The sequence below is a fragment of the Caretta caretta genome, chromosome 21, assembly GCF_965140235.1.
Source record: "Caretta caretta isolate rCarCar2 chromosome 21, rCarCar1.hap1, whole genome shotgun sequence".
Lineage (NCBI taxonomy): Eukaryota > Metazoa > Chordata > Testudines > Cheloniidae > Caretta > Caretta caretta.
Genome location: NC_134226.1, coordinates 19,134,305 through 19,159,916, shown reverse-complemented (window position 1 = coordinate 19,159,916; position 25,612 = coordinate 19,134,305). Strand labels below are relative to the sequence as shown.

Here is a 25,612-nt window from a genome sequence, read left to right as displayed (position 1 = left end):
GGTCCCTAAGCCTTGTCCCTTATTCGTCTTTCCGCGGAATTGAGTGACCGATCCTGGCTTGGCACCACTGGAATCGAGAGACGCAAGGAGGGTAAGAAGCACCCACACCTGATCTCCTATCTTTAGTGTACACATATTTTGAAATAGAGCTCTATACTTTGTTTTCTTTCTTTGGGATTGTGGCTTCAGTTTTGTAACTTGTTTGTGTGTGTAACATCTCTACATTTAAATAAGTAGGCACTAGCAATTTTGTAACCACATGATTAGAATCTAATTTAATAAATTTTGGTAACCATTTGTGCATAAGCCTGACTTGTTTCTCTGGTTTACTGTAAAGCAGCCAACACAATTAAAGAACCTCAGCCGTTTTGGCTATAAAGCCTGGCCATTAGGTGAGAGTACTAAGAGCCCAGCGTTGAGTTGTGCCGCCTCCACGGGGCAAACTCTTGGGGCGCCTGTCAGTCAATCCTGACTGCCCACTGCGAAGGAGCTCTGAGCTCTAGCAGTTAAAGTCACGGGTGTGGAGAGGCTCTTAGTGCTGCCATTGGGGCACCTGTCAGTCAGTGTTGACTGCCCACTGCGAAGGAGCTTTGAGCTCTAGCAGTTAAAGTCACGGGTGTTTAGGACCTTGGGGCATCCGTCAGCTTAGCCGGGGCTGCCCGCCGCGAAGGGACAGTGCGTCCTAGCGGTTAAAGTCACGGATGGTATAAAACGGGCATAGCTGGCACCTCACCAAACATCCTTGGTCATCGGCTAACACCATTCTAGTGGGGGACCCTACCACTACCTCATCACTGTCCGTGAACACCTGCAAGGGGGGAGTCTCATGCAACACTGAGGAGGAGTTTGTGGATGAGGAAGAGAAAGAAGAGGAGAATGAGCAGCAGGCAAGCAGAGAATCCGTTCTCCCCAGCAGCCAGGACCTTTTCATCACCCTGGAGCCAATACCCTCCCAAGGCGAGTTCCCCGACCCTGAAGCCGGAGAAGGCACCTCTGGTGAGCGCACATTTGTAACTACACTACAGGGGTTAAAAGCAATTGTGTTTAATGTTTGATTTGCCCTGAAGAATTGGGATGCGTTCGCAGCCAGTACAGCTACTGGAAAAGTCTATTCACATGTCTGGGGATGGAGCAGGAATCCTCCAGGGACATCTCCATGAAGCTCTCCCGGAGATACTCTGAAAGCCTTTGTAGAAGGTTTCTGGGGAGGGCTGCCTTATTTTTTCCTCCACGGTAGAACACTTTACCACGCCAAACTAGTAGCAAGTAGTCTGGAATCATTGCAGCACAAAGCATGGCAGCGAATGTTCCTGGGTTTTGGTCACATTCATGCACCATTCGGTCTTTATCTTTCTGTGTCAGCCTCAGGAGAGTGATATCATTCATGGCCACCTGGTTGAAATAGGGGAATTTTTGTAAGGGAACAGTAAAAGGACCCTGTGCATGCTGGGCTGTTTGTGCTTGACTAAAAGGGATCATCCCAGAGAATAGCCACCCAGTGGGGTGCGGGGGGCAGGGGTGTGCTGCACATCCACCCCAAAACTACAGCCCCTCCTTTTAAATGGCAAACTCAACCAGCATTGCTTGCTATGAGAAAGGAGGGCACTGCAGTTTGAAACCATTACCACATGTTATGAAGGCAGAAGAAGCCAACCCTGCGTATCCTTTGGCTTACCATGGCTGCCTGGAAACGGAATTCTGTTGCCCAGCTGTGTGTGATGTGTCACCATACCAGCAGACTCTCAAAATAAAAGGCAAAATGCAACCTTGTATCTAAAGCACATGTGCTGTCTGCTGTGAATTGCTTGATTCACTGTGAGTCTCCCTTTTGTTCTCAGAAATGTATCCTCTTAAATTTTACTCTCCCTTTTTATCCCCCCTGCAGGTGCAAATGTTCCTAGGCTCCCCGTATCATCTCCATCCCTGAGGTTACCGCAGATTAGAAGGCAGAAAAAAAACCGCACTCGCAATGACATGTTTTCTGAGCTCATGCATTCCTCCCGCACTGATAGGGCACAGCTGAATGCCTGGAGGCATTCGGTGGCATAGTCCAAGAAAGCAATCAGTGAGTGTGATCAGATCACGCAGGAGGCGATATTGAGGCTAATGGGGGAGCAAAGGGACATGATCAGACGTCTGGTGGAGCTGCAGGAAAGGCAACAAGAGCACAGATTGCTGCTGCATCCACTGTATAACTGCCTGCCCTCCTCGCCAAGTTCCATATCCTCCTCACCAAGACGCCCAAGAACACAGGGGAGGGAGACTCCAGGCACTCAGCCACTCCACTCCAGATGATGGCCCAAGCAACAGAAGGCTGCCAAGTGATCTCTCTCCTACCATCTATCTCCACCCTCTGACAAACAGAGGCTAGGGACACCATTCCTTATCCATCCTGGCTAATAGCCATTAATGGACTTAACTAGATAAATTCATGGAGGTTCTCTTTTAAACCCTGTTATAGTCCTAGCCTTCAACAACCTCCTCAGGCAAGGAGTTCCACAGGTTGACTGTGCACTGTGTGAAGAAGAACTTTCTTTTATTTGTTTTAAACCTGCTACCCATTAATTTCATTTGGTGGCCCCTAGTTCTTATATTATGGGAACAAGTAAATAACTTTTCCTTATTCACTTTCTCCACACCACTCATGATTTTATAGACCTCTATCATATCCCCACCCCATATCCTCTATCATATCCTCCTCTTTTCCAAGCTGAAAAGTCCTAGCCTCTTTAATCTCTCCTCATATGGGACCCATTCCAAACCCCTAATCATTTTAGTTGCCCTTTTCTGAACCTTTTCTAATGCCAGTATATCTTTTTTGAGATGAGGGGACCACATCTGAACGCAGTGTTCAAGATGTGGGCATACCATGGATTTATATAAGGGCAATAAGATATTCTCCGTCTTATTCTCGATCCCTTTGTTAATGATTCCTAACATCCTGTTTGCTTTTTTGACTGCTGCTGCACACTGTGTGGACGTCTTCAGAGAACTATCCACGATGACTCCAAGATCTGTTTCCTGATTAGTTGTAGCTAAATTAGCCCCCATCATATTGTATGTATAGTTGGGGTTATTTTTTCCAATGTGCGTTATTTTACATTTATCCACATTAAATTTCATTTGCCATTTTGTTGCCCAATCACTTAGTTTTGTGAGATCTTTTTGAAGTTCTTCACAGTCTGCTTTGGTCTTAACTATCTTGAGCAATTTGGTATCATCTGCAAACTTTGCCATCTCACTGTTTACCCCCTTCTCCAGATCATTTATAAATAAGTTGAATAGGACTGGTCCTAGCACTGACCCTTGGGGAACACCACTAGTTACCCCTCTCTATTCTGAAAATTTACCATTTATTCCTACCCTTTCTTCCCTGTCTTTTAACCAATTCTCAATCCATGAAAGGATCTTCCCTCTTATCCCATGACAACTTAATTTACGTAAGAGCCTTTGGTGAGGGACCTTATCAAAGGCTTTCTAGAAATCTAAGTACACCATATTCATTCAGACAGCTTTGATTTGTAGTGTGGCTACAATAAGCAATGTGGCCTTGTCCTGCCCTCCTCCCCCACCCCACCCGGGCTACCTTATCAGTGATAAAGCAGCCTTCCAGACTTAGGGTGTCCCAGGTCAGAAACAACATACTGTAATATTTTACATTTACACAGTACCTTCCAATCGAAAACACTTTGCATTGTTCTGCATAGAACTGTGCAATACATAAGCACCAGTGAACTGCAGTAGATTCTGGGGTGGGAAAGGTAACAGCCAATTGGTATACAAAGATGCCACAACAGTGTAGAGAAGGGAAATTTTGTGCAATGGCACCAGGACAGACCATAACTCTTAATGTTAAGGACGATGCACACCAGACTTTAAGTTTAAGGGTTCAGCTATTATCTTAAATCCACAGACAAGAGAGCTTCAATATTAAGATTTACTGAGACTATACTCAGACAACCACACAGAACTCAATTTCTTTCCCTTAAAAATCAGGGTCAGAGTCAACTTTACTTGAACTTGTCTCTTCAGGGAGAGAAAATATTTCAACTCTGGAGTTTGCACTACTAGAAAATTCTTTTAGCAGCGCCCAGAAGCAGAATTTTCCTGACAACCCCTCCTGATAACCATGAAGGACCGTAACAAAAAAATTAGGGGAAGATGTTTTTCTCCCTCTGTGGTGCTGCTTTCTGTTCTCTCAACACAAAAGCTGACATAATACCTTATATTTTCAATCCACTTTGAAGAACAAACAAACCCCATAAGAGTGGTAACTAATACCCCACTTTCGCTGACAGGGTATCTGAAAGAACGGAGAGTGGAAGTCACAGAACCACTACATTGTCAGTGTGAAGGAACCAGTAGCAACATTACCAGAGCGGGTGGAGCCTCTGCGCAGGAAGTGAGCAAGGAAGTTGGAGAGTGGATTTTGAGAGAGGGATATGGGAATTATGACAGGAAAGTCACAGGGAACTGGGAGGCGGAGGGTCAGACAAGTCTGACTAGACTTGCCTGGAGAGGTGGGTTGAGTGAAGAAGGGGTAGTAGACCTTGGAGGAGGGAACCTCAGGAGAGTGCAGTGTGGTGTCCCTAGTCCCAGAAGCTCCCCACACATGGTGGGCTTGGGAGGGGAGAGAGTCAGAGAAAATGTGGGATTTCCAAAGTCAGCCCGGTAACTCAGCAGTAAGGATTGGTGCCTAGAGGTGATGTAAGACAAAGACAAGTCATGGCACAATATGTTTGTGTAACTTTAAATAAATTACTCATGAGTTTATAAATTATTCTGCGCCAAAAAATAAAAATTCAGCACACAATATTTTAAAATTTTGCAAAATTCTGCATATTTCATTTGTCAATAAATAAATGTGGAGGCTCCAGAATGGCAGTGGACGTTACAGGCCACTGGCTGCACAGAGGTGGGAGATCACCCTGCAGCCCACCCTGGGACACGGACTCAGCAGTGAGGCTGCACCTGAACCTGATACACCACAAGAGCCAGGCTGACCCCACAAACACCAGATGCACCAAGATAGCAAGCGATAGGGACAGAGTCTCACACACACACCCAGCCCTGGCCCCCGATACAGATGTGGGGCAGGCAGGATCAGCCCAGCAGGATCCAAGAGTTGAGGGGTTTACTGTGGGGGGATCCAGGTGTGGGATGAGAGGGTTCTGTGTGGCACAATCTGGGTGCGGGCAGCTCGGTGTGAGAGACTTCCGGATGTAGGGGGAATGGGACTCTTCAGGGAGAACCAGGTGAAGTGGTTGGGGCTCAGCACAGAGGGCCTGGTGGGGGTCCGGATGGGATGGGGCTCAGCAGGGGGGACTCAGCAGGGGTGTCCAGATGCTGCGGGAGTGGGGTTTGGTAGAGTAGGGTTCTGGGTGCAGCTGGCTGGGCTCAGTGGGGTGGAGCTCCAGGAGTGGGGGGCTCGTCAGGTTGGTCCAGATGCATGGGGCTCCTTGGGGTGGGGGTTTGAGTGTGGAGGCTCAGTGGTGATGGTCTGGATGCAGGGGGGGAAGGGGAGGACTTGGCAGGAAGGGGGCTCCGAATTCAAGGAGTGAGGCTCAGTGGGTGGGGGTTCAGCTGCAAGGGGCTCAGCAGGGGGAGTTCTGAGTGAGGGGGGTAATGGTCAGCAGGGAGGGGTCTGGGTATGGGGAGATGCAGATGAACGGGGATTGGACAGACAGGGGAGCAGCTCCTCATACAGTGACCCCCTTCCCCCGCAGCTTAGGAGCAATGGGAGCAGGAAGCAGAGAAGGTGGGGGTGTACAGCCAAGGGAGGTTTCTGGGGGTGGGTCTGACCTGGCCCAGGCTGCTCCTCGTAGGGGAAGAGGAAGTCCCAGTACAGGGTACGAGCCACCGGCAGGGGCATTGCCAGCCCCACATCCCTCTGGTCATGTACCTCTCTGCTGGCTGCTCTGAGCGCCCAAAACGATGCACCTGCGCTGTTCAGGAGGGGTGCATGACCACTCTTATGGCTTCCCTTTGCTTCCCCATCAGAAGTAATTGTTCTGCAGGGAAACAAAGAAATCTGCAGGAGACATGAATTCTGTGCATGCACAGTGGTGCAGAATTCCCGCAGGAGTAATAAAGAAGAAGCTCAAGCTAGGCTTACATAGGCAGGGTAAGATGAGCAGTTTCTGTGTATTTCTCTAACACTTCCAATTCCATGTTAGATAATATTTGTTCTAAGTGTAAGAAATAAGAATTTATTTCCTCTAAGACTAAGCCTGATATGTGCCACTAAAGTATTTAGAGACCTGATTGCTGTTTCTCACAGCGACACTACATAATTACTATATGCTAGAGGAGGAGTTCTCAGCACAAATTTTTTGGTGACTTCAGAGTGTGGCCACCAACTCTTGCTGGTGGCCACTCTCACACTTTTTCCTAGAACACTTAATTAGCTCTAGGAAAAACAAATAAATATACACATATACATGTCCAAATCATGGTAATTTATTTATTGCTAGCTAGTAAGTCTGCTGTGAAAAGTGATACTTGTATGTGTTTTAATATCACCTTTCACAGCAGACTTACCAGCTAGCATTAAACAAACATACAAGTATCACTTTTCACAGCAGACTTACTCAGCCCTGGCAAGCCTGGATTCTTTAACACCTGATACGATGAAGTTATTTCTATTTAAATTACTAAAAGCTATCTATTGAAGGCTCTAGAAACCCTAGCACACCAATAATAATAAATACAAAGCTATCTCAGCAGTATTGAAATGATCAATTAAACGGGAACTCGGCAGGCCACTTACAAGCTCCTTCTTGCTCTTTCATAGCAGTGGGGAAAACACCCTTCAGCTCTCTCCAAAAACCCTGCAGAGCAGATAGATTTTGCAGTGTGCCCAAAAGATCACTAAATTCAGCCTATTTCAGACCAACAATGGGGGGGAAAAAAAAGAGTCTCAGACTTTTCACTGAGAATTCCCTACTTGCCACTGCCCCTTCTTCTATAATGAGAGGCCTCCAGCTCATGCACCTCTGCTGACCCTAGCTGTAGCAATATGACCCAGGGAGAGAGGCACGCTCTCAGGTAGGCTGACCTAGACTTTATAAGTTATGATCACCTCTTGAGCGCCATCAGGAGAACAACAGACAACCAGTGAAGAGCCCAGAGCATTGACGTCACATACTCCAAATGAGGTGGCCTGCTCAATAAGCACGCCCCTGCATTCCTCACAGGCATTAGGATCTGACTGGTTTAAGGTGCACCACATATTGCAACAATCTAATCTTGAGGTGACAAAAGACTGGATAAGAGTGGTTTAGAATCATAGAATACCAGGGTTGGAAGGGACCTCAGGAGGTCATCTAGTCCAACCCCCTGCTCAAAGCAGGACCAATCGCCAATTTGGCCCCCCTCAAGGATTGAACTCACAACCCTGGATTTAGCAGGCCAATACTCAAACCACTTCAGTCTACAACTGAAAGGAAAGGTTCCTGTTCCCTAGCTGGATGGTGATGATAAAGAGCTGACTAGTATGCTGCTGTAATGCAAGTGTCAAACAGCAGCCACAGGTGTAGAATTACCACACAAGTGCCAAACCCTGGCAACCAATAGAGTTATAGGTTGTCAATCAGAAAGGCCAAATCACACTTGGAGTTGCAGCTAGCAGGAGTTGTTAAGAGTAACAAGAAGGGTTTCTTCAGGTATGTTAGCAACAAGAAGAAAGTCAAGGAAAGGGTGTGCCCCTTACTGAATGAGGGAGGCAACCTAGTGACAGAGGATGCGGGAAAAGCTAATGTACTCAAAGTTTTTTTGCCTCTATCTTCACGAACAACGTCAGCTCCCGGACTACTGCACTGGGCAGCACAGCATGGGGAGGAGGTGACCAGCCCTCTGTAGAGAAAGAAGTGATTCGGGACTATTTAGAAAAGCTGGACGAACACAAGTCCATGGGGCTGGATGTGCTGCATCCGAGAGTGCGAAAGGAATTGGCAGATGTGATTGCAGAGCCATTGGCCATTATCTTTGAAAACTCATGGCAATCGGGGGAGGTCCCGGATGACTGGAAAAAGGCTAATGTAGTGCCCATCTTTAAAGAAAGGGAAGGAGGAGAATCCTGGGAACTACAGGACAGTCAGCCTCACCTCAGTCCCTGGAAAAATCATGGAGCAGGTTCTCAAGGAATCAATTCTGAAGCACTTAGAGGAGAGGAAAGTAATCAGGAACAGTCAGCATGGATTCACCAAGGGCAAGTCATGCCTGACTAATCTAATTGCCTTCTATGATGAGATAACTGGCTCTGTGGATGAGGAGAAAGCAGTGGACATGTTATTCCTTGACTTTAGCAAAGCTTTTGACATGGTCTCCCACAGTATTTTTACCAGCAAGCTAAAGAAGTATGGGCTGGATGAATGGACTATAAGGTGGATAGAAAACTGACTAGACCATCGGGCTCAACAAGTAGTGATCAATGGCTCCATGTCTAGTTGGCAGCTGGTATCAAGCGGAGGGCCCAAGGGTTGGTCCTGGTTTTGTTCACTATCTTCATTAATGATCTGGAGGATAGTGTGGATTGCACGCTCAGCAAGTTTGCAGATGACACTAAACTGGGAGGAGAGGTAGATATGCTGGAGGGTAGCGATAGGATACAGAGGCACCTAGACAAATTAGGGGATTGGACCAAAAGAAATCTGTTCAAGGTTCAACAAGGACAAGTGCAGAGTCCTGCACTTAAGACGGAGAATCCCATGCACCGCTACAGACTAGGGACCGAATGGCTAGGCAGCAGTTCTGCAGAAAAGGACCTAGGGGTTACAGTGGACAAGAAGCTGGATATGAGTCAATAGTGTGCCCTTGTTGCCAAGAAGGCCAATGGCATTTTGAAATGTATAAGTAGGGGCAGTGCTAGCAGATTGAGGGATGTGATCGTTCCCCTTTATTCAACACTGGTGAGGCCTCATCTGGAGTACTGTGTCCAGTTTTGGGCCCCACACTACAAGGAGGATGTGGAAAAATTGGAAAACATCCAGCGGAGGGCAACAAAAATGATTAGGGGACTGGAACACATGAGTTATGAGGAGAGGCTGAGGGAACTGGGATTGTTTAGTCTGCGAAAGAGAAGAATGAGGGGGGATTTGATAGCTGCTTTCAACTACCTGAAAGGGGGTTCCAAAGAGGATGGATTTAGACTGTTCTCAGTGGTAGCAGATGACAGAATAAGGAGTAATGGTCTCAAGTTGCAGTAGGGGAGGTTTAGGTTGGATATTAGGAAGAACGTTTTCACTAGGATGGTGAAAAGAAAAGGAGTACTTGTAGCACCTTAGAGACTAACCAATTTATTTGAGCATGAGCTTTCGTGAGCTACAGCTCACTTCATCAGATGTATACCGTGGAAACTGCAGCAGACTTTATATACACACAGAGAATATGAAACAATACCTCCTCCCACCCCACTGTCCTGCTGGTAATAGCTTATCTAAAGTGATCAACAGGTGGGCCATTTCCAGCACAAATCCAGGTTTTCTCACCCTCCACCCCCCCACACAAATTCACTCTCCTGCTGGTGCTAGCCCATCCAAAGTGACAACTCTTTACATAATCAAGTCGGGCTATTTCCTGCATAGATCCAGGTTTTCTCACATCCCCCCCACCCCCATACACACACAAACTCACTCTCCTGCTGGTAATAGCTCATCTAAACTGACCACTCTCCAAGTTTAAATCCAAGTTAAACCAGAACATCTGGGGTGGGGGGGTAGGAAAAAACAAGAGGAAACAGGCTACCTTGCATAATGACTTAGCCACTCCCAGTCTCTATTTAAGCCTAAATTAATAGTATCCAATTTGCAAATGAATTCCAATTCAGCAGTTTCTCGCTGGAGTCTGGATTTGAAGTTTTTCTGTTTTAAGATAGCGACCTTCATGTCTGTGATTGCGTGACCAGAGAGATTGAAGTGTTCTCTGACTGGTTTATGAATGTTATGATTCTTGACATCTGATGTGTGTCCATTTATTCTTTTACGTAGAGACTGTCCAGTTTGACCAATGTACATGGCAGAGGGGCATTGCTGGCACATGATGGCATATATCACATTGGTGGATGTGCAGGTGAACGAGCCTCTGATAGTGTGGCTGATGTTATTAGGCCCTGTGATGGTGTCCCCTGAATAGATATGTGGGCACAATTGGCAACGGGCTTTGTTGCAAGGATAAGTTCCTGGGTTAGTGGTTCTGTTGTGTGGTGTGTGGTTGTTGGTGAGTATTTGCTTCAGGTTGCGGGGCTGGTGGTGAAGCACTAGAACGCGTTACCTAGGGAGGTGATGGAGTCTCCTTCCTTTGAGGATTTTAAGGTCAGGCTATGATTCTATGAATACAAATAGCATATCCACACCATAGTATGCTAAATCTAAACCTGGGTGGTTGCATAACATACCCCTAATATTAACAGGCATAGCGAGAGGCAGGGCTAGCAGGGAAGCTGCCTGGCACCACCACAGGCCAGCCAAGGCAGTAGCACTTACCCATTGTCACCACCAAACACGTAGATGGCATCCCGATAGGCAACCACGGTGTGTTTGCTGCGCCTGAGAGAGAGTCCGTCAGACACTCGCAAGGGGAGACCTGGCCCTGCCCCCACACTCTGACCCAGTCACTCGATGATCCCCTCTCTGCCGGGCCCCCACCCCGTGACCCACCCCCTCTCCGCCGGGCCAACACCCCCTGACCCTCTCCGCCGGGCCCCCACCCCCGACCCTCCCCCTCTCCGCCGGGCCCCCACCCCCGACCCTCCCCCTCTCCGCCGGGCCCCCACCCCCTGACCCACCCCCTCTCCGCCGGGCCAACACCCCCTGACCCACCCCCTCTCCGCCGGGCCAACACCCCCGACCCTCCCCCTCTCCGCCGGGCCCCCACCCCCGACCCACCCCCTCTCCGCCGGGCCAACACCCCCGACCCTCCCCCTCTCCGCCGGGCCTCCACCCCCTGACCCTCCCCCTCTCCGCCGGGCCCCCACCCCCGACCCACCCCCTCTCCGCCGGGCCAACACCCCCGACCCTCCCCCTCTCCGCCGGGCCAACACCCCCTGACCCTCCCCCTCTCCGCCGGGCCCCCACCCCCGACCCTCCCCCTCTCCGCCGGGCCCCCACCCCCGACCCACCCCCTCTCCGCCGGGCCCCCACCCCCTGACCCACCCCCTCTCCGCCGGGCCTCCACCCCCTGACCCACCCCCTCTCCGCCGGGCCTCCACCCCCGACCCTCCCCCTCTCCGCCGGGCCCCCACCCCCGACCCACCCCCTCTCCGCCGGGCCCCCACCCCCGACCCACCCCCTCTCCGCCGGGCCAACACCCCCGACCCACCCCCTCTCCGCCGGGCCAACACCCCCCGACCCTCCCCCTCTCCGCCGGGCCAACACCCCCGACCCTCCCCCTCTCCGCCGGGCCAACACCCCCTGACCCTCCCCCTCTCCGCCGGGCCCCCACCCCCGACCCACCCCCTCTCCGCCGGGCCCCCACCCCCGACCCTCCCCCTCTCCGCCGGGCCAACACCCCCGACCCTCCCCCTCTCCGCCGGGCCAACACCCCCTGACCCTCCCCCTCTCCGCCGGGCCAACACCCCCGACCCTCCCCCTCTCCGCCGGGCCTCCACCCCCGACCCTCCCCCTCTCCGCCGGGCCAACACCCCCTGACCCTCCCCCTCTCCGCCGGGCCAACACCCCCGACCCACCCCCTCTCCGCCGGGCCCCCACCCCCGACCCTCCCCCTCTCCGCCGGGCCCCCACCCCCGACCCACCCCCTCTCCGCCGGGCCCCCACCCCCGACCCTCCCCCTCTCCGCCGGGCCCCCACCCCCGACCCTCCCCCTCTCCGCCGGGCCAACACCCCCTGACCCTCCCCCTCTCCGCCGGGCCCCCACCCCCGACCCTCCCCCTCTCCGCCGGGCCAACACCCCCGACCCTCCCCCTCTCCGCCGGGCCAACACCCCCTGACCCACCCCAGCGCTGCCCCGCACACTCGGCTCTGCCCACTCTCAGCCCCACCCCGGCCACCCACTTAACCCCGTCCCCAGGCTGGCGCGGCTCCTCATCGCCTCACCTGGCCCCGACGAACTCGTCGCAGGGCGGCAGGCGGCGCCACCGATGCACCGTCTCGAAGGGCCCGAAGTTGAGGGTCAGGTACTCCACGCTGTCGGAGCAGCTGTGATCGAACTCCACGCTGGGCGCCACCTTGGAGCTCCCGGCCCCTCCGCCCGACGGGGCGCCGGCCGCCGCCATGGCCCAGCTCGCGCGGACAGGTCTGGCCCCCGCCGCAGCCCACGCACATGCGCAGGGGACCGGCGCTGGGCGGAACAGCGGGAGCACTGCCCCCTGCGGCCAATAACTCCCGGCGTGCCCCGCGCCGTCAGGGAACTACAACTCCCGGCGTGCCCCGCGCCGAGTGCTCGGGGGTTGGTGTCTCCGGCTCTTCGACCCAGCCGGGGCAGCAGCCAGATAGAAACGTCCTCTGGTTCCGCCCACCCCGGCGTCCGCCCCCGTGCCCTGGGCTCCAGCGGGCCCGGCCACCGCGGCGCAAGGGGAGCGGGAGGCGGGGTCGGTCGCTGCTCGGCCCCTGGGGCCGCCCCACGCCGGTGGTGCTGGGAGGGGAAAGACCGCAGCGGGTCAGGGGAGGGAGCTTCAGGCCCTGCTGCAGAGGCCCGTGCTTGGCTGATCAGTTCCTTGGGCAGGACCCTTGCTCTGCCTGTGGCACAGCGGGGCCTGGCTCTGCCTGCGGCCCCGCGGGGCTGTGGTAACAAAGAACAAGCTTGCGGCCCAGTTAAGGGCCCTCATGGGGGGGCAGAGTTCCATACTGGTGATGCAAAAACAACAAGGAATCCTGTGGCACCTTAAAGACTAACAAATTTATTAGAGCATAAGCTTTTGTGGGCTATGACGCACTTCTTCAGATCTATGGAGTGAAGATTACAGTGGGCAGGCATAAATATACAACAGAAGAAAAGATGGGAGTTGCCTTACCAAGTGTGGGTTGATGATTCAATCATAGAATATCAGGGTGCGAAGGGACCTCAGGAGGTCATCTAGTCCAACCCCCTGCTCAAAGCAGGACCAAGCCCCAGCTAAATCATCCCAGCCAGGGCTTTGTCAACCCTGACCTTAAAAAACTCTAAGGATAGAGATTCCACCACCTCCCTAGGTAACCCATTCCAGTGTTTCACCACCCTCCTACTGAAAAAGTTTTTCCTAATATCCAACCTAGACCTCCCTCACTGCAACTTGAGACCATTACTCCTTGTTCTGTCATCTGCCACCACTGAGAACAGTCTAGATCCATCCTCTTTGGAACCCCCTTTTAGGTAGTTAAAAGCAGCTATCAAATCCCCCCTCGTTCTTCTCTTCCGCAGACTAAACAATCCCAGATCCCTCAGCCTCTCCTCATAAGTCATGTGTTCGAGACCCCTAATCATTTCGAGACCCCTCTGCTGGACATTTTCCAATTTTTCCACATCCTTCTTGTAGTGTGGGGCCCAAAACTGGACACACTACTCCAGATGAGGTCTCACCAGTGTCGAATAGAGGGGAACGATCACATCCCTCAATCTGCTAGCACTGCCCCTACTTATACATCCCAAAATGCCACTGGCCTTCTTGGCAACAAGGACACACTGTTGACTCATATCCAGCTTCTGGTCCACTGAAATCCCTAGGTCCTTTTCCGCAGAACTCCTGCCTAGCCATTCAGTCCCTAGTCTGTACCGTTGCATGGGATTCTTCTGTCCTAAGTGCAGGACTCTGCACTTGTCCTTGTTGAACCTCATTAGATTTCTTTTGGCCCAATCCTCTAATTTGTCTAGGTGCCTCTGTATCCTATCGCTACCCTCCAGCATATCTACCTCTCCTCCCAGTTTAGTGTCATCTGCAAACTTGCTGAGGGTGCAATCCACACCATCCACCAGATCATTAATGAAAATATTGAACAAAACCGGCCTGAGGACCGACCATTGGGGCACTCCACTAGATACCGGCTGTCAACTAGACATGGAGCCATTGATCACTACCCATTGAGCCCGACAACCTAGCCGCTTTCTGTCCACCTTATAGTCCATTCATCCAGCCCATACTTCTTTAACTTGCTGGCAAGAATACTGTGGGAGACCATGTCAAAAGCTATGCTGAAGTAGAGGAACAATATGTCCACTGTTTTCCCCTCATCCACAGAGCCAGTTATCTCATCATAGAAGGCAATTAGATTAGTCAGGCATGACTTGCCCTTGGTGAATCCATGCTGACTCTTCCTGATCACTTTCCTCTCCTCTTAATGCTTTAGAATTGATTCCTTGAGAACCTGCTCCATGATTTTTCCAGGGACTGAGGTGAGGCTAACTGGCCTGTAGGTCCCAGGATCCTCCTTCTTCCCTTTTTTAAAGATGGGCACCACATTAGCCTTTTTCCAGTTGTCCGGGGCCTCCCCTGATTGCCATGAATTTTCAAAGATAATGGCCAATGGCTCTGCAATCACATCCGCCAACTCCTTTAGCACTCTCAGATGCAGCGCATCCGGCCCCATGGACTTGTGCTCGTCCAACTTTTCTAAATAGTCCCGAACCACTTCTTTCTCTACAGAGGGCTGGTCACCTCTTCCCCATGCTGTGCTGCCCAGTGCAGTAGTCTGGGAGCTGACCTTGTCAAAGGCAAAGGCAAAAAAAGGCAAAAAAAAAGGCAAAGGCAAAAAAAAGCATTGAGTACATTAGCTTTTTCCACATCTTCTGTCACTAGGTTGCCTCCATCATTCAGTAAGGGGCCCACACTTTCCTTGACTTTCTTCTTGTTGCTAACATACCTGAAGAAACCCTTCTTGTTACTCTTAACATCTCTTGATAGCTGCAACTCCAGGTGTGATTTGGCCTTCCTGATTTCACTCCTGCATCCCCGAGCAATATTTTTATACTCTTCCCTGGTCATTTGTCCAATCTTCCACTTCTTGTAAGTTTCTTTTTTGTGTTTAAGATCAGCAAGGATTTCACTGTTAAGCCAAGCTGGTCACCTGCCATATTTACTATTCTTTCTACACATCAGGATGGTTTGTCCCTGTAACCTCAATAAGGATTCTTTAAAATACAGCCAGCTCTCCTGGACTCCTTTCCCCCTCATGTTATTCTCCAAGGGGATCCTGCCCATCTGTTCCCTGAGGTTATTCTCAGGTTCCCTCATGTTATTCTCCCATCACGGGACCCTAGGCTTCAGGGACCATGAAGAAAAAACTCAGGGGAAAATTTCTGCTCAGATGATCTACCAGGTGATTCTGGACTCCAGGTAAGGGATTGGTCATGGGAGTAATATTTTCCCTGATGCAAAACTGCCAGAGCCTAATAGCCTCCTGACACTGCACATTGGAGTGTGTACCCCTTCCCCTCCCTCCCCCCACCTGTTCACATAAAACATTACAATGGTATTGTCGGTGAGTATGAGAATGGGTGAGTCCCTGATGTGATCTTAAAAGGTCTGACAGGCATTCTAGATGGCACGAAGCTCCAGGAAGTGTACTGTTCTGACCACACACCTTGAGTTTTCAGCAACCCTAGATGCCCTCCCCAACCTATTCAGGAGGTATCAATGACTATATTGGTGGTTGGTGGGGATTGAGACAAAGGAACATCTTGGCATATATTGTGCTGAATCATCCACCACTGTAAGGAGTCTAGGATCGGCAGAGGAGTCAGAGCAACCTGTCCAAGGAGTGATGATTCTGATAACGGACCAACTTCAGCCACACCTGAAAAAGGACACAGGCGCAGCCTGGCATATTGTACTACCTGTGTGTATTCATCCATATGACCTGGCAGCCTCAAGCAGACTCAGGTTGTGGCTGAGGATTGAGACTGCAGCTCCAGACATAGGTGGTAGATTGCCTGGAATTGTTGAGACCTAGACAATCAAGTGGACATAGTGTGACATGAACAAGTGAGAAGACTCCCTCACTGGACTTGCCCCTCAATAATCAATCATCCAGATACAGGAAAATATGAATTTCCCTCTTCCTGAGGTACACTGTAACCACAATCATATACTAGGTAAAAACCCAGGAAGAGGAAGACAGGCCAAAAGGCAACATACCATACTGGCCATCCACAACAAACCTGAGGAACCTACTGTGGCTCAAGAGAATTGCTACATGGAAATCAGTGTCCTGCAGGTCAAGGGCAGAAAACCAGTCATCACGATTTAAGGTGAGGAAGCTAGCTGCTAAGGGGGCCATAAGAATCCCATTATCTCATGTATTTGTTGAGATCATGGAGGTCAACGATAGGTCTCATTCCTCCCTTGGACTTGGGAAAAAACAGTTACCTACCTTTAGTAACTGTTGTTCTTCGAGATATGTTGCTCATGTCCATTCCATGTTAGGTGTATGCTCACCCACATGCATGGCTGCTGGGGATTTTTGCCTTAGTGATATTCGTAGGGCTGGCTCTGGGACCCCCTGGAACTCATATGCCAGTATATTAGGCATTGCTAGCCCTGCACCCTCTCAGTTCCTTCTTGCTGTCAACTCCAACAACAGGATAGAATCATAGAATCATAGAATATCAGGGTTGGAAGGGACCCCTGAAGGTCATCTAGTCCAACCCCCTGCTCGAAGCAGGACCAATTCCCAGTTAAATCATCCCAGCCAGGGCTTTGTCAAGCCTGACCTTAAAAACCTCTAAGGAAGGAGATTCTACCACCTCCCTAGGTAACGCATTCCAGTGTTTCACCACCCTCTTAGTGAAAAAGTTTTTCCTAATATCCAATCTAAACCTCCCCCATTGCAACTTGAGACCATTACTCCTCGTTCTGTCATCTGCTACCATTGAGAACAGTCTAGAGCCATCCTCTTTGAAACCCCCTTTCAGGTAGTTGAAAGCAGCTATCAAATCCCCCCTCATTCTTCTCTTCTGCAGGCTAAACAATCCCAGCTCCCTCAGCCTCTCCTCATAACTCATGTGTTCTAGACCCCTAATCATTTTTGTTGCCCTTCGCTGGACTCTCTCCAATTTTTCCACATCCTTCTTCTAGTGTGGGGCCCAAAACTGGACACAGTACTCCAGATGAGGCCTCACCAATGTCGAATAGAGGGGAACGATCACGTCCCTCGATCTGCTCGCTATGCCCCTACTTATACATCCCAAAATGCCATTGGCCTTCTTGGCAACAAGGGCACACTGCTGACTCATATCCAGCTTCTCGTCCACTCTCACCCCTAGGTCCTTTTCCGCAGAACTGCTGCCTAGCCATTCGGTCCCTAGTCTGTAGCGGTGCATTGGATTCTTCCATCCTAAGTGCAGGACCCTGCACTTATCCTTATTGAACCTCATCAGATTTCTTTTGGCCCAATCCTCCAATTTGTCTAGGTCCTTCTGTATCCTATCCCTCCCCTCCAGCGTATCTACCACTCCTCCCAGTTTAGTATCATCCACAAATTTGCTGAGAGTGCAATCCACACCATCCTCCAGATCATTTATGAAGATATTGAACAAAACCGGCCCCAGGACCGACCCTTGGGGCACTCCACTTGATACCGGCTGCCAACTAGACATGGAGCCATTGATCACTACCCGTTGAGCCCGACAATCTAGCCAGCTTTCTACCCACCTTATAGTGCATTCATCCAGCCCATGCTTCCTTAACTTGCTGACAAGAATACTGTGGGAGACCGTGTCAAAAGCTTTGCTAAAGTCAAGAAACAATACATCCACTGCTTTCCCTTCATCCACAGAACCAGTAATCTCATCATAAAAGGCGATTAGATTAGTCAGGCATGACCTTCCCTTGGTGAATCCATGCTGGCTGTTCCTGATCACCTTCCTCTCATGCAAGTGCTTCAGGATTGATTCTTTGAGGACCTGCTCCATGATTTTTCCAGGGACTGAGGTGAGGCTGACTGGCCTGTAGTTCCCAGGATCCTCCTTCTTCCCTTTTTTAAAGATTGGCACTACATTAGCCTTTTTCCAGTCATCCGGGACTTCCCCGGTTCGCCACGAGTTTTCAAAGATAATTGCCAATGGCTCTGCAATCATAGCCGCCAATTCCTTCAGCACTCTCGGATGCAACTCGTCCGGCCCCATGGACTTGTGCACATCCAGCTTTTCTAAATAGTCCCTAACCACCTCTATCTCCACAGAGGGCTGGCCATCTCTTCCCCATTTTGTGATGCCCAGCGCAGCAGTCTGGGAGCTGACCTTGTTAGTGAAAACAGAGGCAAAAAAAGCATTGAGTACATTAGCTTTTTCCACCTCCTCTGTCACTAGGTTGCCTCCCTCATTCAGTAAGGGGCCCACACTTTCCTTGGCTTTCTTCTTGTTGCCAACATACCTGAAGAAACCCTTCTTGTTACTCTTGACATCTCTTGCTAGCTGCAGCTCCAGGTGCGATTTGGCCCTCCTGATATCATTCCTACATGCCCGAGCAATATTTTTATACTCTTCCCTGGTCATATGTCCAACCTTACACTTCTTGTAAGCTTCTTTTTTATGTTTAAGATCTGCTAGGATTTCACTATTAAGCCAAGCTGGTCGCCTGCCATATTTACTATTCTTTCGACTCATCGGGATGGTTTGTCCCTGTAACCTCAACAGGGATTCCTTGAAATACAGCCAGCTCTCCTGGACTCCTTTCCCCTTCAAGTTAGTCCCCCAGGGGATCCTGGCCATCCGTTCCCTGAGGGAGTCGAAGTCTGCTTTCCTGAAGTCCAGGGTCCGTATCCTGCTGCTTACCTTTCTTCCCTGCGTCAGGATCCTGAACTCAACCAACTCATGGTCACTGCCTCCCAGATTCCCATCCACTTTTGCTTCCCCCACTAATTCTACCCGGTTTGTGAGCAGCAGGTCAAGAAAAGCGCCCCCCCCCCCCCGTTGGCTCCTCTAGCACTTGCGCCAGGAAATTGTCCCCTACGCTTTCCAAAAACTTCCTGGATTGTCTATGCACCACTGTATTGCTCTCCCAGCAGATATCAGGAAAATTAAAGTCACCCATGGATAGGACGATGACGGGTCATGGAATGGACTTGAGCAACACATCTCAAAGAACAACAGTTACAAAAGGTAGGTAACCGTTTTTTCTTCTTTGAGTGCTTGCTCATGTCAATTCCATGTTAAGTGACTCACAAGCTTTATTCCTAGAGGTGGGATTGGAGTTCACGGACATGCTGTTTGCAACACTCCTCTGCCGAAGCTGGCATCATCCCGGTACTGCTGGGTGATGGCATAATGAGATGCGAAGGTGTGGACTGAAGACCAGGTAGTGGTTCTGCAGATGTCCTCGATTGGTACCTGCCTGAGGAAAGCCATTGATAAAGCTTGCGCCCTTGTGGAATGGGCCGTCACAATAGCCAGTGGTGACATCCCTGCTTGCTCATAGCAGAACTTGATGCAGGCAGTTATCCACAAGGAAATTCTCTGGGAGGAAACCAGCAGACCTTTCATCCTGTCTGCCATTGCAATGAAGACCTGTGTCGACTTGTGGAAAGGTTTGGTTCTCTCAATATAAAAGGCCAGCACCCTTCTAATATCCAGAGTATGCAATCTGCGTTCCTCGCTGGATTTGTGAAGTTTTGGAAAAAACACTGGTAGGAATATAAAAAGCCCACTCCTAAGCAACCAGAGGAGCTAGCAAACAGGAGTGGCTAACAAGGCAGTTTTCCGAGGGAGTTCTCCAGGTGAAGGAGGAGCGATTACGTGACCATTGGGGTAAGCTTGTTGTCCATAGTGTGTGTCTGTGCTTGTGGTGTGCTTGCTGCTTGACTGAAATATACCGTGTGCCCTGTTTGTTTGTTTCAGGGACCGTGTGCTGACCATTTGTGTGCTGAGCGTAGCAGCCTGCTAGGCAAGGCTGAGAGCTGAGAGCTTCTTAAGAAGGCTGTGAGCCCTAACCCTTTTAGCACTCATCAACCCTTAATCGGGGGCGGGGCTACTCAGGGAGACCAGGGCTTTAAAAAGCCTGCTCCTAAGCGACCAGAGGAGCTAGTGAGCAGGAGCAGCTAACATGGGAGTTTTGTGAGAGATCTCCAGGTGAAGGAGGAGCGATTATGTGACCCTTGGGGTAAGTTTGTTGTCTGTAGTGTGCGTATCTGTGCTTGCTGCTTGACTGAAATATACCATGTGCTCGGTTTGTTTGGGGGACCATGTGCTGACCATGTGTGTGCTGAGCCTAGCGGTGTGCTAAGCAAGATGTGACGTTATTGACATGAACTGTGACTGTATAGATCATTCTTGCAACCAAGGTCCTGTAGTGGTACCAAATCTTGTACAAAGGAGGTCAAGTAAGATGTCTATGAAAAGGTTATGATTTCCTGGTTATGATTATGCTATCTCTATGCATGTATCATTTTTGTATTTAGTTATAAGTATTGGCTCTATATTGTCTGTATTTCAAACTTGTGCTATGCTTTGTGGATAAATTGGAGGGAGTCCAGTGAAGGGCAACAAAAATGATTAGGGGTCTGGAACACATGAGTTATGAGGAGAGGCTGAGGGAGCTGGGATTGTTTAGCCTGCAGAAGAGAAGAATGAGGGGGGATTTGATAGCTGCTTTCAACTACCTGAAAGGGGGTTCCAAAGAGGATGGCTCTAGACTGTTCTCAATGGTATCAGATGACAGAACGAGGAGTAATGGTCTCAAGCTGCAGTGGGGGAGGTTTAGATTGGATATTAGGAAAAACTTTTTCACTAAGAGGGTGGTGAAACACTGGAATGCGTTACCTAGGGAGGTGGTAGAATCTCCTTCCTTAGAGGTTTTTAAGGTCAGGCTTGAGAAAGCCCTGGCTGGGATGATTTAACTGGGAATTGGTCCTGCTTCGAGCAGGGGGTTGGACTAGATGACCTTCTGGGGTCCCTTCCAACCCTTATATTCTATGATTCTATGATTCTGGGTGACGCCCCAGACTATGTGGCATCAGCACTGCCTAGTCTGCTTGATGGCTCATTAAGGACCATCAGCTATACAACTGATCCATTGAGAGAAGGCAGATACACCTTGTGACTCAGTAAGGCATGCAGGAACATGCCTATGGACAGAACTCTAAGCTTTTTCCATGCCGTGGGCTGGGTAGCTTGTGTCTGGAACAAAGGAAGCACAAGCCACATGGCAAAAGGGTATAAAAGGCATCATCATCATCTCCATTTTGTCTTCAATCCTGCTTCTTACCTCTGGAGGAACTTTGCTACAAACTGAAGCTCTGAACAATGGACTGAGTGACCCATCCCAGCTGTGGATGTATTCCAAAGACTTGATTTGAACCGGCAGTTTATTCCATCGCTGCAACAAATCTGAACCAAGAACTTACTGATCTGAACCAATTAATTACTGGATGTAATTAATTCAGTTTAACAAATTTTAACTCTCATCTATATTTCTTTCTTTTTATGAATAAGCCTTTAGATTTTAGATTCTAAAGGATTGGCAACAGCGTGATTTGTGGGTAAGATCTGACTTGTATATTGACCTGGGTCTGGGGCTTGGTTCTTTGGGATCGGTAGAACCTTTTTTCTTTTACTGGAGTGTTGGTTTTCATCACCAGTCGTCCCCATAAGGAGCGGTGCTTGTGGTGATACTGAGAAACTGGTGTGTCTAAGGGAATTGCTTGTATGACTTCTGGTTAGCCAGTGGGATAAAACCAAAGTCCTCTCTGTTGGTCTGGTTTGGTGTGCAAAGGACCCCCAGCCTTGAGCTGGGACTGCCCTGCTCTAAGCAATTTGTCCTGAATTGATATTCAGTAGTGTCCTACCAAACACCGCTTTGATACACAAGACTGAGAGCTTCTTAACGAGGCTATGATCCCTAACCCTATTAGCACCCATCAACCCTTAAACAGGGGGCAGGGCTACTCAGAGACCAGGGCTTTAAAAAGCCCTCTCCTAAGTGACCAGAGGAGCTAGCGAACACGAGCAGCTAACAAGGAGCTTTGCAAGGGAGTTCTCCAGCTGAAGGAGGAGTGATTACGTGACCCTTAGGACCCGGACCAGGGGGATGAGGTAGATGAGGCTTTCTTCCGGCAACTCACGGAAGCTACTAGATCGCATGCCCTGATTCTCATGGGTGACTTTAATTTTCCTGATATCTGCTGGGAGAGCAATACAGCGGTGCATAGACAATCCAGGAAGTTTTTGGAAAGCATAGGGGACAATTTCCTGGCGCAATCCTGCTTAGAGGAGCCAACTAGGGGGGGCGCTTTTCTTGACCTGCTGCTCACAAACCGGGTAGAATTAGTGGGGGAAGCAAAAGTGGATGGGAATCTGGGAGGCAGTGACCATAAGTTGGTTGAGTTCAGGATCCTGACGCAGGGAAGAAAGGTAAGCAGCAGGATACGGACCCTGGACTTCAGGAAAGCAGACTTCGACTCCCTCAGGGAACGGATGGCCAGGATCCCCTGGGGGACTAACTTGGAGGGGAAAGGAGTCCAGGAGAGCTGGCTGTATTTCAAGGAATCCCTGTTGAGGTTACAGGGACAAACCATCCCGATGAGTCGAAAGAATAGTAAATATGGCAGGCGACCAGCTTGGCTTAATAGTGAAATCCTAGCGGATCTTAAACATAAAAAAGAAGCTTACAAGAAATGTAAGGTTGGACATATGACCAGGGAAGAGTATAAAAATATTGCTCGGGCATGTAGGAATGAAATCAGGAGGGCCAAATCTCACCTGGAGCTGCAGCTAGCGAGAGATGTCAAGAGTAACAAGAAGAGTTTCTTCAGGTATGTTGGCAACAAGAAGAAAGCCAAGGAAAGTGTGGGCCCCTTACTGAATGAGGGAGGCAACCTAGTGACAGAGGATGTGGAAAAAGCTAATGTACTCAATGCTTTTTTTGCCTCTGTCTTCACTAACAAGGTCAGCTCCCAGACTGCTGCGCTGGGCATCACAAAATGGGGAAGAGATGGCCAGCCCTCTGTGGAGATAGAGGTGGTTAGGGACTATTTAGAAAAGCTGGACGTGCACAAGTCCATGGGGCCGGACGAGTTGCATCCGAGAGTGCTGAAGGAATTGGCGGCTGTGATTGCAGAGCCATTGGCCATTATCTTTGAAAACTCGTGGCGAACCGGGGAAGTCCCGGATGACTGGAAAAAGGCTAATGTAGTGCCAATCTTTAAAAAAGGGAAGAAGGAGGATCCTGGGAACTACAGGCCAGTCAGCCTCACCTCAGTCCCTGGAAAAATCATGGAGCAGGTCCTCAAAGAATCAATCCTGAAGCACTTGCATGAGAGGAAGGTGATCAGGAACAGCCAGCATGGATTCACCAAGGGAAGGTCATGCCTGACTAATCTAATCGCCTTTTATGATGAGATTACTGGTTCTGTGGATGAAGAGAAAGCAGTGGATGTATTGTTTCTTGACTTTAGCAAAGCTTTTGACACGGTCTCCCACAGTATTCTTGTCAGCAAGTTAAAGAAGTATGGGCTGGATGAATGCACTATAAGGTGGGTAGAAAGCTGGCTAGATTGTCGGGCTCAACGGGTAGTGATCAATGGCTCCATGTCTAGTTGGCAGCCGGTATCAAGTGGAGTGCCCCAGGGGTCGGTCCTGGGGCCGGTTTTATTCAATATCTTCATAAATGATCTGGAGGATGGTGTGGATTGCACTCTCAGCAAATTTGCGGATGATACTAAACTGGGAGGAGAGGTAGATACGCTGGAGGGGAGGGATAGGATACAGAAGGACCTAGACAAATTGGAGGATTGGGCCAAAAGAAATCTGATGAGGTTCAATAAGGATAAGTGCAGGGTCCTGCACTTAGGATGGAAGAATCCAATGCACCGCTACAGACTAGGGACCGAATGGCTAGGCAAGCAGTTCTGCGGAAAAGGACCTAGGGGTGAGAGTGGACGAGAAGCTGGATATGAGTCAGCAGTGTGCCCTTGTTGCCAAGAAGGCCAATGGCATTTTGGGATGTATAAGTAGGGGCATAGCGAGCAGATCGAGGGACGTGATCGTTCCCCTCTATTCGACATTGGTGAGGCCTCATCTGGAGTACTGTGTCCAGTTTTGGGCCCCACACTACAAGAAGGATGTGGATAAATTGGAGAGAGTCCAGCGAAGGGCAACAAAAATGATTAGGGGTCTAGAACACATGACTTATGAGGAGAGGCTGAGGGAGCTGGAATTGTTTAGCCTGCAGAAGAGAAGAATGAGGGGGGATTTGATAGCTGCTTTCAACTACCTGAAAGGGGGTTCCAAAGAGGATGGCTCTAGACTGTTCTCAATGGTAGCAGATGACAGAACGAGGAGTAATGGTCTCAGGTTGCAGTGGGGGAGGTTTAGGTTGGATATTAGGAAAAACTTTTTCACTAAGAGGGTGGTGAAACACTGGAATGCGTTACCTAGGGAGGTGGTAGAATCTCCTTCCTTAGAGGTTTTTAAGGTCAGGCTTGAGAAAGCCCTGGCTGGGATGATTTAACTGGGAATTGGTCCTGCTTCGAGCAGGGGGTTGGACTAGATGACCTTCAGGGGTCCCTTCCAACCCTGATATTCTATGATTCTATGATGAGATTATTGTCTGTAGTGTGTGTATTTGTGTTTGTGGTGTGCTTGCTGCTTGACTGAAATATACCGTGTGCTCTGTTCATTTGTTTGGGGGACCATGTGCTGACCATGTGTGTGCTGAGCCTAGCGGCCTGCTACGCAAGTCTAAGAGCTTCTTCACGAGGCTGTGATCCCTAAGCCTTTTAGAACCCATCAACCCTTAACCAGGGGGCGGGGCTACTCAGGGAGACCAGGGCTTTAAAAAGCCTGCTCCTAAGCGACCAGAGGAGTTTACAGGGGGAGTGTGACCAGGGGCTAGAACTCAACATTCTTTAAACATAAAAGCCAAAAACACCCCTTGATATAAACAAAACAACGACAAAGGAACCAGCTGCAGGAGGAAAGAGAGAATGCAGGCAGAAGTCCAGGAACAGAGTGGGGGCTACCCAGTTTATTGCACGAAATGCTGCATGTATGATTCCCTGCCCTATGGGCAGGTGGCGTACATGTGCACTGGGTGCAAGGAGCTCCTGGCCCTCAGAGACCTTGTACGGGCTTTGGAGACCAGAGGGGCTGAACTGGAGGAACTGAGGGAGACAGAGGTACATAGATGAGACTTCCTCACAGTAGAATGGTCCCACCCCAGGTCTGACAGCCTTTGTGCTGTTGAGGAAGATGAAAGTCCCAGGGAAGGAGAGTATCTAACTGGAGCAGAGGGAAATAATCCCATAGTTGGAACCCTCCTTCCAGATGATGTTGTGGTATCCTCTTGCACTGAGGATACCTCTCCGGGTGTGGGAACTCCAGCTATTAGAAAGAGACAGGTATTAGTAATGGGCAATTCAATCATTAGAAACATAGATAGCTGGTTTTGCGATGAGCAGGAGAACTGCAAGGTGACTTGCCCACCTGGTGTGAAGGTTGTGGATCTCTCGAGACATCTGGATAAACTGATGTGTAGTGCTGGGGAGGAGCCAGTGTTGTGGTACATGTAGGTACCAATGACATAGGGAAAAGTAAGAGAGAGGTCCTGGAGCCCAAATTTAGGTTGCTAGGTAAGAGACTGAGGTCCAGGACCTCCATGGTACCATTCTCTGAGATGCTCCCAGTTCCACATGCAGGAGCAGTTAGACAGGCAGAACTGCAGAGTCTCAATGTGTGGATGAGACAATGGTGT

General features: G+C 49.9%; 1 protein-coding gene across 8 annotated transcripts in view; it reads right to left on the bottom strand.

Annotated features, from left to right (window-relative positions):
• The window catches only part of LZTR1 (leucine zipper like post translational regulator 1), a 300,011-nt gene extending 287,725 nt beyond the window's left edge, over positions 1–12,286 (bottom strand). For all 8 annotated transcript variants that reach the window (XM_048826871.2, XM_048826873.2, XM_048826876.2 and 5 more), the window contains exons 1-2: positions 12,051–12,286; positions 10,482–10,544 (exon numbers count right to left, since the gene is read on the bottom strand). In XM_048826871.2, the coding sequence (XP_048682828.1) occupies positions 10,482–10,544; positions 12,051–12,229 (242 nt within the window). In that variant the 5' untranslated portion in view covers positions 12,230–12,286. The remainder of the gene's footprint in view (positions 1–10,481; positions 10,545–12,050) is intronic.
• Between the last annotated feature and the right edge of the window lie 13,326 nt (positions 12,287–25,612).